Source organism: Salvelinus fontinalis, chromosome 28 (genome assembly GCF_029448725.1).
Source record: "Salvelinus fontinalis isolate EN_2023a chromosome 28, ASM2944872v1, whole genome shotgun sequence".
Classification (NCBI taxonomy): domain Eukaryota; kingdom Metazoa; phylum Chordata; class Actinopteri; order Salmoniformes; family Salmonidae; genus Salvelinus; species Salvelinus fontinalis.
In genome coordinates this window covers 30,877,318-30,889,506 of record NC_074692.1, presented here as the reverse complement: position 1 = coordinate 30,889,506, position 12,189 = coordinate 30,877,318, and the positions used below count along the sequence as shown (strand labels likewise).

Sequence of the window (12,189 nt, the reverse complement as noted above, 5' to 3'; positions counted from 1 at the left end):
AGACAAGAAGAAGTGCTCTGGTCTGACCCAGCCCAAAGACAAGAAGAAGTGCTCTGGCCCGACCCAGCCCAAAGACAAGAAGAAGTGCTCTGGCCTGACCCAGCCCAAAGACAAGAAGAAGTGCTCTGGCCTGACCCAGCCCAAAGACAAGAAGAAGTGCTCTGGCCCGACCCAGCCCAAAGACAAGAAGAAGTGCTCTGGCCTGACCCAGCCCAAAGACAAGAAGAAGTGCTCTGGCCTGACCCAGCCCAAAGACAAGAAGAAGTGCTCTGGCCCGACCCAGCCCAAAGACAAGAAGAAGTGCTCTGGCCTGACCCAGCCCAAAGACAAGAAGAAGTGCTCTGGCCTGACCCAGCCCAAAGACAAGAAGAAGTGCTCTGGCCTGACCCAGCCCAAAGACAAGAAGAAGTGCTCTGGCCTGACCCAGCCCAAAGACAAGAAGAAGCACATTGATCACATGTTTACTTATTTTTGTCCCTTTTATTATTGTATACTGTAGTACAGTACATTGTAGGCTGTATACTGTACAATGGACTCGACCCCGCCCTGTGCAACTGGGTCCTGGACTTCCTGACGGGCCGCCCCCAGGTGGTGAGGGTAGGTAACAACATCTCCACCCCGCTGATCCTCAACACTGGGGCCCCACAAGGGTGCGTTCTGAGCCCTCTCCTGTACTCCCTGTTCACCCACGACTGCGTGGCCATGCACGCCTCCAACTCAATCATCAAGTTTGCGGACGACACTACAGTGGTAGGCTTGATTACCAACAACGACGAGACGGCCTACAGGGAGGAGGTGAGGGCCCTCGGAGTGTGGTGTCAGGAAAATAACCTCACACTCAACGTCAACAAAACAAAGGAGATGATTGTGGACTTCAGGAAACAGCAGAGGGAGCACCCCCCTATCCACATCGACGGGACAGTAGTGGAGAAGGTGGAAAGTTTTAAGTTCCTCTGTGTACACATCACAGACAACTGAATTGGTCCACCCACACAGACCGCATTGTGAAGAAGGCGCAGCAGCGCCTCTTCAACCTCAGGAGGCTGAAGAAATTCGGCTTGTCACCAAAAGCACTCACAAACTTCTACAGATGCACAATCGAGAGCATCCTGTCAGGCTGTATCACCGCCTGGTACGGCAACTGCTCCGCCCACAACCGTAAGGCTCTCTAGAGGGTAGTGAGGTCTGCACAACGCATCACCGGGGGAAAACTACCTGCCCTCCAGGACACCTACACCACCCGATGTCACAGGAAGGCCATAAAGATCATCAAGGACAACAAACACCCAAGCCACTGCCTGTTCACCCCGCTATCATCCAGAAGGCGAGGTCAGTACAGGTGCATCAAAGCAGGGACCGAGAGACTGAAAAACAGCTTCTATCTCAAGGCCATCAGACTGTTAAACAGCCACCACTAACATTTAGCGGCCGCTGCCAACATACTGACTCAACTCCAGCCACTTTAATAATGGGAATTGATGGAAATTATGTAAAAATGTACCGCTAGCCACTTTAAACAATGCCACTTAATATAATGTTTACATACCCTACATTACTCATCTCATATGTATATGTATATACTGTACTCTATATCATCTACTGCATCTTGCCATCTTTATGTAATACATGTATCACTAGCCACTTTAAACTATGCCACTTTATGTTTATATACCCTACATTACTCATCTCATAAGTATATACTGTACTCTATACCATCTACTGCATCTTGCCTATGCCGTTCTGTACCATCACTCATTCATATATCTTTATGTACATATTCTTTATCCCTTTACACTTGTGTGTATAAGGTAGTAGTTGTGGAATTGTTAGGTTAGATTACTTGTTGGTTATTACTGCATTGTCGGAACTAGAAGCACAAGCATTTCGCTACACTCGCATTAACATCTGCTAACCATGTGTATGTGACAAATAACATTTGATTTGATTTGGACAAATTGTATGGCCCTGAACATTGTGCTTTCCATTTATTAACAGTACTGACTGCTCAATAGATTTTGACTGGTTGCAGGTTCAAATCAACAAAGAACAAGATCACAGAGACAAAGGACACGTTTGTGAGATGCAGGGTACAGTACTGTAAAAATAGGGATACAAGGAGGAGGTAATTTCTGATCAATTTTGAGCTACTATGAGAGAACATGTATGAAAAATATGAATATTTTTTTAGATTAAAAATGTACTTCTCCCTGAGAATTGTATGTTTTGAACAATGTGTTTTCTATTCTTCGGTGTATTGTTAACTGACTGCTTGAGAGTGTATATCATTTTGATCACTTTGTTCATGATTTGAGAGCAGTGTTTGATTCTGAACACTGGTAAAACTGTTTTGAGGCGAATGTTTCATTTTGCGAGAGGAGTCAGAGGTTATGTAAATAGTGCTTGAAGATGAGGTTTTGTGTTGAATGTTTTCAGGAAATGGAGCAAGGTTTCAGAAATTGTGTTTTAGCAATTGCGAAAAACTGTAATTACCTTGCACGTCTGGCTTGGATCCACTGTAATTTATAGAGACTGAAGTCCCTTCTTTAGAGATTGAAACATATTCCACATGAGAAAAGACCTTGTCTTGCCTATAGGCCTCTGCCATCAATCCTAGCAGTGATCTTTTGAAACACTCTCTGTAATTGTGAAGACAGCAATTGTTTGTTTGATGTAAGACAGACGTGTGCATCCTTTTGCCAACTCTAATGATACCAGTGGGGGTCTAGGGGGAAAAACAACAGTACTGCTTTGCAGAAACACCAATTACTTTCCGGTAAAATGCCATCATTAAGACCAGAGCCAAATGGATTGTCCCCCTGGGTGACGTGCTAAATGTCAGTATGGAACACATCAGTGTCACCACCAGTATTTCCATGGTTAGTAGAGAGTGAGAGAAGTCGCTGTTAAAATGGAACGTGGTGAGAGAGAAAGCGAGAGAGAGAGAGACAGAGACAGAGAGTGAGAGAGAGAGAGACAGAGAGCGAGAGAGAGAGAGACAGAGAGCGAGAGACAGAGAGAGAGAGACAGAGAGAGAGACAGAGAGACAGAGAGAGAGAGAGAGAGATAGCGAGATACAGAGAGAGAGAGAGATACAGAGAGAGAGAGAGATACAGAGAGAGATACAGAGAGAGAGAGAGAGAGAGAGAGAGAGAGAGAGAGAGAGAGAGAGAGAGAGAGAGAGAGCGCAGGATGGTGGCGGGACTCTACTATTGATCCATTGCTCACTGACCCTACTTTCCCAGACAGAGGGACTGACTGTTGGTGTGTCTGTGTTCACGTCTCTCTGTGTGTGTGTGTGTGTGTGCATGCGTACAATAACAAAGCTCAGAGTGGGAGTACATTAGCATGACAATGGACTGTGCTTGTTGCTCGTCCCTCTACATAACATAACCGACCTGCACTTCTGTGGAACCTGGCAACTGGGAGAGAGAACCGTTTTTTCTAGGCTGATATCTTTTCCACATGGTAGAGAGTTATCCTCAGCCTCAGTCTGACTACTGAATGAACCTCAACTCAACCGTTCCCTGCTTTGTCCACAACAGTTAAAACCAATTTATTTAACCTGTTGAGGCTAGGGGGTGCTGTTGTCACTATTTATGGAAATCGTGTATTTTTTGAAACGGCTTCCTACTAAATTCTTGATCGTACAATATGCATATTATTATTATTATTGGATAGAAAACAGTCTCTAGTTTCTATAGCCGTTGAAATTTTGTCTCTGAGTGGAACAGAACTCATTCTACAGCAATTTCCCTGACATGGAGTCAGATTTCACACATTTTGGCCCCTGATCTGGAGTCAGTTAAAAGGCCACTGTTATTGCTATGAGTATACAGACACTGCTTACGTCTTCCCCTGGATGCCTTTACGTGATGACGATTTGAATGGTATCGATTGCGCAATCACAGCCCCTATAAAACAAAAACACGTGTAGGTAGGAACTCTTTTCCAGGTGCGTCAGGCGCGCGGAGGACACCGACCTACTCTTTTTCCAAGCATTAGTGTAGCCAGTTATATTTCTCCGGTCATGTTTCTACTCGTTATAGGAGTTAAAAACATCATAAGGTGGTTAATTTAAACCGTTTTATAGCAATTTATATCCGTTTAGTGCGATTTTGGGACATTTATTTCTGAGACACTGTGAATCTCTGGGCACGGTTCCAGTTCATGCCGAACGCAATGGGCATTTCTACATGGCAAGAGGACAGCTTTCGACCAAAAGACGATTAGACCCAAGAAAGAATTCTTTGCCCAAGATTCTGATGGAAGAACAGCTCAAAGTAGGAACAATTTATTATGATAAATCGTGTTTCTGTCGAGAAATGTTAATCGCTTATGACGCCATCTTGCTAGACGTAGCTTCGCTTGGCGCAAACTGTATTGAAAAGTAAGGATAATTAAAAAAATGTAAATCAGCGATTGTATTAAGAATTAAATTGTCTATCAATCGCTGTCCACCCTATATTTTTTTGTCACGTTTATGAGTATTTATGTATACGACTAGATCACTGTCTAATATGGCGCACGACATTGTCTGACCAGCTGGGCAACTTTTGTCATTGTCTAACCATGATTTTGGTGGCTAAATATGCACATTTTCGAACAAACTGTATATGTATGTTGTAATGTGATGTTACAGGAGTGTCATCTGAAGAATTCTGAGAAGGTTAGTGAAAAAATTAATATATTTTGGCGATGTTTACGTTATCGCTCTCTTTGGCTAGAATCAATGCTCTGGTAACGTTTGCATATGTGGTATGCTAATATAACGATTTATTGTGTTTTCGCTGTAAGACACTTAGAAAATCTGAAATATTGTCTGTATTCACAGGATCTGTGTCTTTCGATTAGTGTATGCTGTGTATTTTTACGAAATGTTTGATGATTAGTAATTAGGTAAACACGTTGCTCTATATATTTATTCTAGTCCATTTGTGACGGTGGGTGCAATTGTAAACTATGACATCTACCTGAAATATGCACATTTTTCTAACAAAACCTATCCTATACCATGAATATGTTATCAGACTGTCATCTGATGAGTTTTTTTCTTGGTTAGTGGCTATCAATATCTTAGTTTAGCCGAATTGGTGATAGCTACTGGTGTTGGTGGACAAATAAAAGATGGTGTCTTATGCTAATGAGTTTAGCTAATAGATTTATATCTTTACATATTGTGTCTTCCTTGTAAAACATTTTAAAAATCGGACATGTTGGCTGGATTCACACGATCTGTGTCTTTCATTAGCTGTATTGGACTTTAATGTGTGAAAGTTAAATATTTAAAAAAAATGTTTTTTTTTAATTTCGCGGCTCTGCCTTTTCAGTGGAATGTGGGGGGGGTGCCGCTAGACAGGTTAACCATTATTTATCCAGGAAGTCCCATTGAGGTCAGAAGACCTCTTTTACAAGGGAGACCTGCCAATGTGATCATTACATGATGTCACAGCTCCGATGTTACTAAAGTTTGTCGTAAGAGTAGGGGTTTTCCTAATGTCAAAGAGATCAGTCAGTGGCTGTAGCCAGGCCAAAAGTAGTGCACTATATAGGGAGTAGGATGCCATTTCAGACACAGCCAATGTGTGAGGTAACATCCCTTACAGTTTCCTCTTTCTTTCACTGCAAATGCTGAGTGCGGACCTTCCTTATTTTCCTTTTCACTTTCCGGGTTACTTTGTGGTCTATGCACCACAAATACAACAATAATCTACAATATATGTGGGTGGGGTTTTCCCCTGGACTACTGTACCTTGGAGTTGAGGTCCCTGTGGTAGATGTGGGTGGGGTTGTCCCCTGGTCTACTGTACCTTGGAGTTGAGGTCCCTGTGGTAATGTAGATGTGGGTGGGATTTTCTCCTGGTCTACTGTACCTTGGAGTTGAGGTCCCTGTGGTAATGTAGATGTGGGTGGGATTTTCTCCTGGTCGACTGTACCTTGGAGTTGAGGTCCCTGTGGTAATGTAGATGTGGGTGGGATTTTCTCCTGGTCTACTGTACCTTGGAGTTGAGGTCCCTGTGGTAGATGTTCTTGTAATGCAGGTAGATCATTCCTCTGGTGATGTCACAGGCCAGGTCCACCTTCTCCCTCCAGCACAGAGACACATCCTTCCTGGCCAACAGTTCCTCCAGACATCCTCCACTAACATACTGAAACAGATAGACACTCCATCAACCCCCACTAACATACTGAAACAGATAGACAGCCTGTCAGCCTCACATACTGAAACAGATAGACACCCCATCAACCCCACTAACATACTGAAACAGATAGACACCCCATCCACCCCCACTAACATACTGAAACAGATAGACACTCCATCAACCCCCACTAACATACTGAAACAGATAGACACCCCATCCACCCCCACTAACATACTGAAACAGATAGACACCCCATCAACCCCCACTAACATACTGAAACAGATAGACACCCCATCAACCCCCACTAACATACTGAAACAGATAGACACTCCATCCACCCCCACTAACATACTGAAACAGATAGACACTCCATCAACCCGCACTAACATACTGAAACAGATAGACAGCCTGTCAGCCTCACATACTGAAACAGATAGACACTCCATCCACCCCCACTAACATACTGAAACAGATAGACACCCCATCCACCCCCACTTACATACTGAAACAGATAGACACCCCATCCACCCCCACTAACATACTGAAACAGATAGACACTCCATCCACCCCCACTAACATACTGAAACAGATGGACACCCCATCAACCCCCACTTACATACTGAAACAGATAGACAGCCTGTCAGCCTCACATACTGAAACAGATAGACACTCCATCCACCCCCACTAACATACTGAAACAGATAGACACTCCATCAACCCCCACTAACATACTGAAACAGATAGACAGCCTGTCAGCCTCACATACTGAAACAGATAGACACTCCATCCACCCCCACTAACATACTGAAACAGATAGACAGCCTGTCAGCCTCACATACTGAAACAGATAGACACTCCATCCACCCCCACTAACATACTGAAACAGATAGACACCCCATCAACTCCCACTAACATACTGAAACAGATAGACACCCCATCAACCCCCACTAACATACTGAAACAGATAGACAGCCTGTCAGCCTCACATACTGAAACAGATAGACACCACATCAACCCCCACTAACATACTGAAACAGATAGACACCCCATCAACCCCCACTTACATACTGAAACAGATAGACACCCCATCAACCCCCACTAACATACTGAAACAGATAGACAGCCCATCAACCCCCACTAACATACTGAAACAGATAGACACCCCATCAACCCCCACTAACATACTGAAACAGATAGACACCCCATCAACCCCCACTAACATACTGAAACAGATAGACACCCCATCAACCCCCACTAACATACTGAAACAGATAGACACCCCATCAACCCCCACTAACATACTGAAACAGATAGACACCCCATCAACCCCCACTAACATACTGAAACAGATAGACAGCCTGTCAGCCTCACATACTGAAACAGATAGACACCCCATCAACCCCCACTAACATACTGAAACAGATAGACACCCCATCAACCCCCACTTACATACTGAAACAGATAGACACCCCATCAACCCCCACTAACATACTGAAACAGATTGACACCCCATCAACCCCCACTAACATACTGAAACAGATAGACACCCCATCAACCCCCACTAACATACTGAAACAGATAGACACCCCATCAACCCCCACTAACATACTGAAACAGATAGACACCCCATCAACCCCCACTTACATACTGAAACAGATAGACAGCCTGTCAGCCTCACATACTGAAACAGATAGACACTCCATCAACCCCCACTTACATACTGAAACAGATAGACAGCCTGTCAGCCTCACATACTGAAACAGATAGACACCCCATCAACCCCCACTTACATACTGAAACAGATAGACAGCCTGTCAGCCTCACATACTGAAACAGATAGACACCCCATCAACCCCCACTAACATACTGAAACAGATAGACACCCCATCAACCCCCACTTACATACTGAAACAGATAGACACCCCATCAACCCCCACTAACATACTGAAACAGATAGACACCCCATCAACCCCCACTAACATACTGAAACAGATAGACACCCCATCAACCCCCACTAACATACTGAAACAGATAGACACCCCATCAACCCCCACTAACATACTGAAACAGATAGACACCCCATCAACCCCCACTAACATACTGAAACAGATAGATACCCCATCAACCCCCACTAACATACTGAAACAGATAGACACCCCATCCACCCCCACTAACATACTGAAACAGATAGACACCCCATCAACCCCCACTAACATACTGAAACAGATAGACACCCCATCAACCCCCACTAACATACTGAAACAGATAGACACTCCATCCACCCCCACTTACATACTGAAACAGATAGACACCCCATCAACCCCCACTAACATACTGAAACAGATAGACACTCCATCCACCCCCACTAACATACTGAAACAGATAGACACCCCATCAACCCCCACTTACATACTGAAACAGATAGACAGCCTGTCAGCCTCACATACTGAAACAGATAGACACTCCATCAACCCCCACTAACATACTGAAACTGATAGACACTCCATCCACCCCCACTAACATACTGAAACAGATAGACACCCCATCAACCCCCACTTACATACTGAAACAGATAGACAGCCTGTCAGCCTCACATACTGAAACAGATAGACACTCCATCAACCCCCACTAACATACTGAAACTGATAGACACTCCATCAACCGCCACTTACATACTGAAACAGATAGACACCCCATCAACCCCCACTAACATACTGAAACATACAGACATCCCATCAACCCCCACTAACACACAAACAGATAGACACCTCATTGGATTAGCCCCACATACTGAAACAGACCTGGAAATAAGAGTTGAGTTGAAAGGATAAGGAACACTGCCACACCTGGCTCTCCAACCAAGGGGCAAGAATTGAGTAGGAAACTGAAGTTAAGAGGAAATTCAGCAACTATGGGAAGTAGATAAAACTGCTTCTTTATTGTAAAACCCAACATGTTTCAGTCGCTACAGGCCATATTTGCCCAGATGGAGCGGCTCACACACAACCCAACCTTCTATACGTACAGGATACATGTCCTAAAAACAGACAGTGTGTCTCCCCACTCATCTCAGTGTGAAGTCGTCATCCGTACAAGGTGGAGAAAGTAACACTCACCTCTAAAATAGGGTAGAGTTTATCTTCCTTCACACATATCCCCAGATACCTAGAATAAATCACAACAATATATTATTCATATATTTCTTATTTCCATTCTTTTACTTTTAGATTTGTGTATTATTGTGAATTGTTAGATACTACTGCACTGTTGGAGCCAGCACCACAAGCATTTCGCTACACCTGCAAAAACATCTGCTGAATATGTGTGTGACCAGTAAACTTTGATTTTATATGGACAACAGAATTATGATGTGTAATCATAATAACATTTAGAATATACTGTACAATCGATGTACTTGAAGATGGTTGAGTGGTTAATAAGACCACCACTCCTGGCCCCACCGGTCTTCACACAATCTGTCTCCCAGGTCATAATATACAATAAGTTACTTAAACTTCTTGTCAATATGGGGGTGCTGTTTTCACTTTGTAAAAAATCGTGCCCAAATTAAACTGCCTCGTACTCTATTCTAGATCGTACAATATGCATATTATTATTACATTTGGATAGAAAACACTCTCAAGTTTCTAAAACCGTTTGAATTATATCTGTGAGTAAAACAGAACTCATTTTGCAGCAAACTTCCTGACAGGAAGTGAAAAATCTGAAATCGAGGCTCTGTTCCAGGGCCTTCCTATTCATTTGCTTGAAATCTATGGATATACATGCACTTCATACGCCTTCCACTAGATGTCAACAGGCAGTGGGAGGTGGAATGGGGTGTCTAGCTTGATCTGAGGTCGAACAAGAGCTCTTGGAATGACGTGATCACAATTTCATTGTCTTTGAAGGCGCGGGAAGGACATCAGCATTGGCTTCTGAAAAGCGTTCGGTATAGACGGCTAATATCTCCGGCTTTGATTTTATTTGATACACGTGATAATATCATCGTAAAGTATGTTTTTTCAATATAGTTTTATCAGATTATTCAACGTTTATCGGGAGTTTTGGAGTTTTCCGTTCTCTGCGTTAGGTGAAGATGGACATCTTCGCGCCACTTGGCTAGCTAAGGTTGCTAATTCGACAGGAGACGAGGACATTCTAAAACCAAACAACGATTTATTCTGGACAAAGGACTCCTTGTACAAGATTCTGATGGAAGCTCAGCAAAAGTAAGAACCATTTATGATGTTATTTCGTATTTCTGTGGAAAATGTTTAGTCGTATTTTCCTTCCTTTTTGCGGGCGCTGTCTCGCTATAACGCAAGCTGTTTGTTATGGTAAAGTTATTTTAAAAAATCTAACACGGTGATTGCATTAAGAACTAGTGTATCTTTCATTTGCTGTCCATCATGTATTTTTTAGTAAAGTTTATGATGAGTTATTTGGTCAGATTAGGTGAGTGTCAGAAATATATCCGGAGATTCTGGGAAAAAGTTGCTACATTTTCACAATGTATAACCACGGTTTTCAGCTCAAAATATGCACATTTTCGAACAAAACATAAGTGTATTGTATAACCTGATGTTATAGGACTGTCATCTGATGAAGTTGGTCAAGGTTAGTGATTAATTTTATATATTTTGATGGTTTTTTGCGATCGCTACCTTTGCGGTGAATGAATGCGGTTGTGTGTTTGGCTATTGTGGTAAGCTAATATAATGCTATATTGTGTTTTCGCTGTAAAACACTTAAAAAATCGGAAATATTGGCTGGATTCACAAGATGTTTATCTTTCATTTGCTGTACACCACGTATTTTTCATAAATGTTTTATGATGAGTGTTTAGGTATTTCACGTTGCTCTCTGTAATTATTCTTGCTGCTTCGGTGCTATTTGTGATTGTAGCTGCAATGTAAAACTATGATTTATACTTCAAATATGCATATTTTCGAACAAAACATAGATTTATTGTATAACATGTCATCTGATGAAGTTGTTTCTTGGTTAGTGACTAATTATATCTCTATTTGGTCGTTTTTGTGATAGCTACCTATGCTGTAAAAAAATGGTGAAAATATGCAGTTGAGTCTTTTGCTATTGTGGTTAGCTAATATAAATACATATTGTGTTTTCGCTGTAAAACATTTTAAAAATCGGAAATGATGGCTGGATTCACAAGATGTGTATCTTTCATTTGCTTGATTGGACTTGTGATTTCATGATATTTATATGCTAGTATTTACTTGTGGCGCTTTGCTAGGCTATGCTAGTCAGCTTTTTTACTGATGAGGATGCCCCCGGATCAGGGATGGTGATGAAGTAGAGGATAAGATGCTCAGGGCTGAAAAATGTTTTGAGGACCAGCTGAGCCAGACATTCAACAACAACCTAGGCTCTTGTGAACAGAAACAACATCAAGAAACTCGCTGGTGGTCAGTGCTCACCCGAGATTAACAACCTCAAAACGACATCCATTCCAGACACTGGTTTACAGTATACCTTGACTGAAAGGTTATTACCAACGGCTTACATAAAACCACCGAACATATCAGTCTCCTTATAATGCTCTGACGTTGGAGCCTGATAACATTGCCATTCTCACAGTGAGTAAGTTCCAAATTGCACCCTATGGGCCCTGGTTTAAAGTAGTTTACTATATAGGGAATCGGGTTCCATTTGGGTTTGGAGCACTGTGTCTGAGGAAGGCAATGTTCTCAGGCTCCAACATTAGAAATTATTCAGATATTCACATCATTGTTTGAGTAGGGCCCACTCACAGAGGGCTGGATGCCCTATTTTTGCCAGGTACATATTGCATTGGACTCATATTCACTTTCATCATTGACTCTCTATGCTCTGACCTCAGCAGATAAACTGTGCTGTTAAATAACCACTGATACTGTGGCCTTGAAAGAAAGGCTAAAATAAGATTGCTTGGACAAACACAATGCCTTCACACCTTATGTAACCACTTCATAAGTGTAGAGCTGGCCTATGTGACAAGGTAGTACTATGTCCCTCCTGCTGTGGCCATTACTGCACCTCA

The 12,189-nt window shown here is 42.6% G+C and overlaps 1 protein-coding gene across 3 annotated transcripts in view; it reads right to left on the bottom strand.

Moving 5' to 3' along the window:
* LOC129826580 (dual specificity testis-specific protein kinase 1-like) overlaps positions 1 to 12,189 on the bottom strand; it is a 64,460-nt gene that overhangs the window by 25,947 nt on the left and 26,324 nt on the right. For all 3 annotated transcript variants that reach the window (XM_055887478.1, XM_055887481.1, XM_055887479.1), the window contains 2 exons: positions 9,257 to 9,305; positions 5,997 to 6,146 (listed from right to left, as the gene is read on the bottom strand). In XM_055887478.1, the coding sequence (XP_055743453.1) occupies positions 5,997 to 6,146; positions 9,257 to 9,305 (199 nt within the window). The remainder of the gene's footprint in view (positions 1 to 5,996; positions 6,147 to 9,256; positions 9,306 to 12,189) is intronic.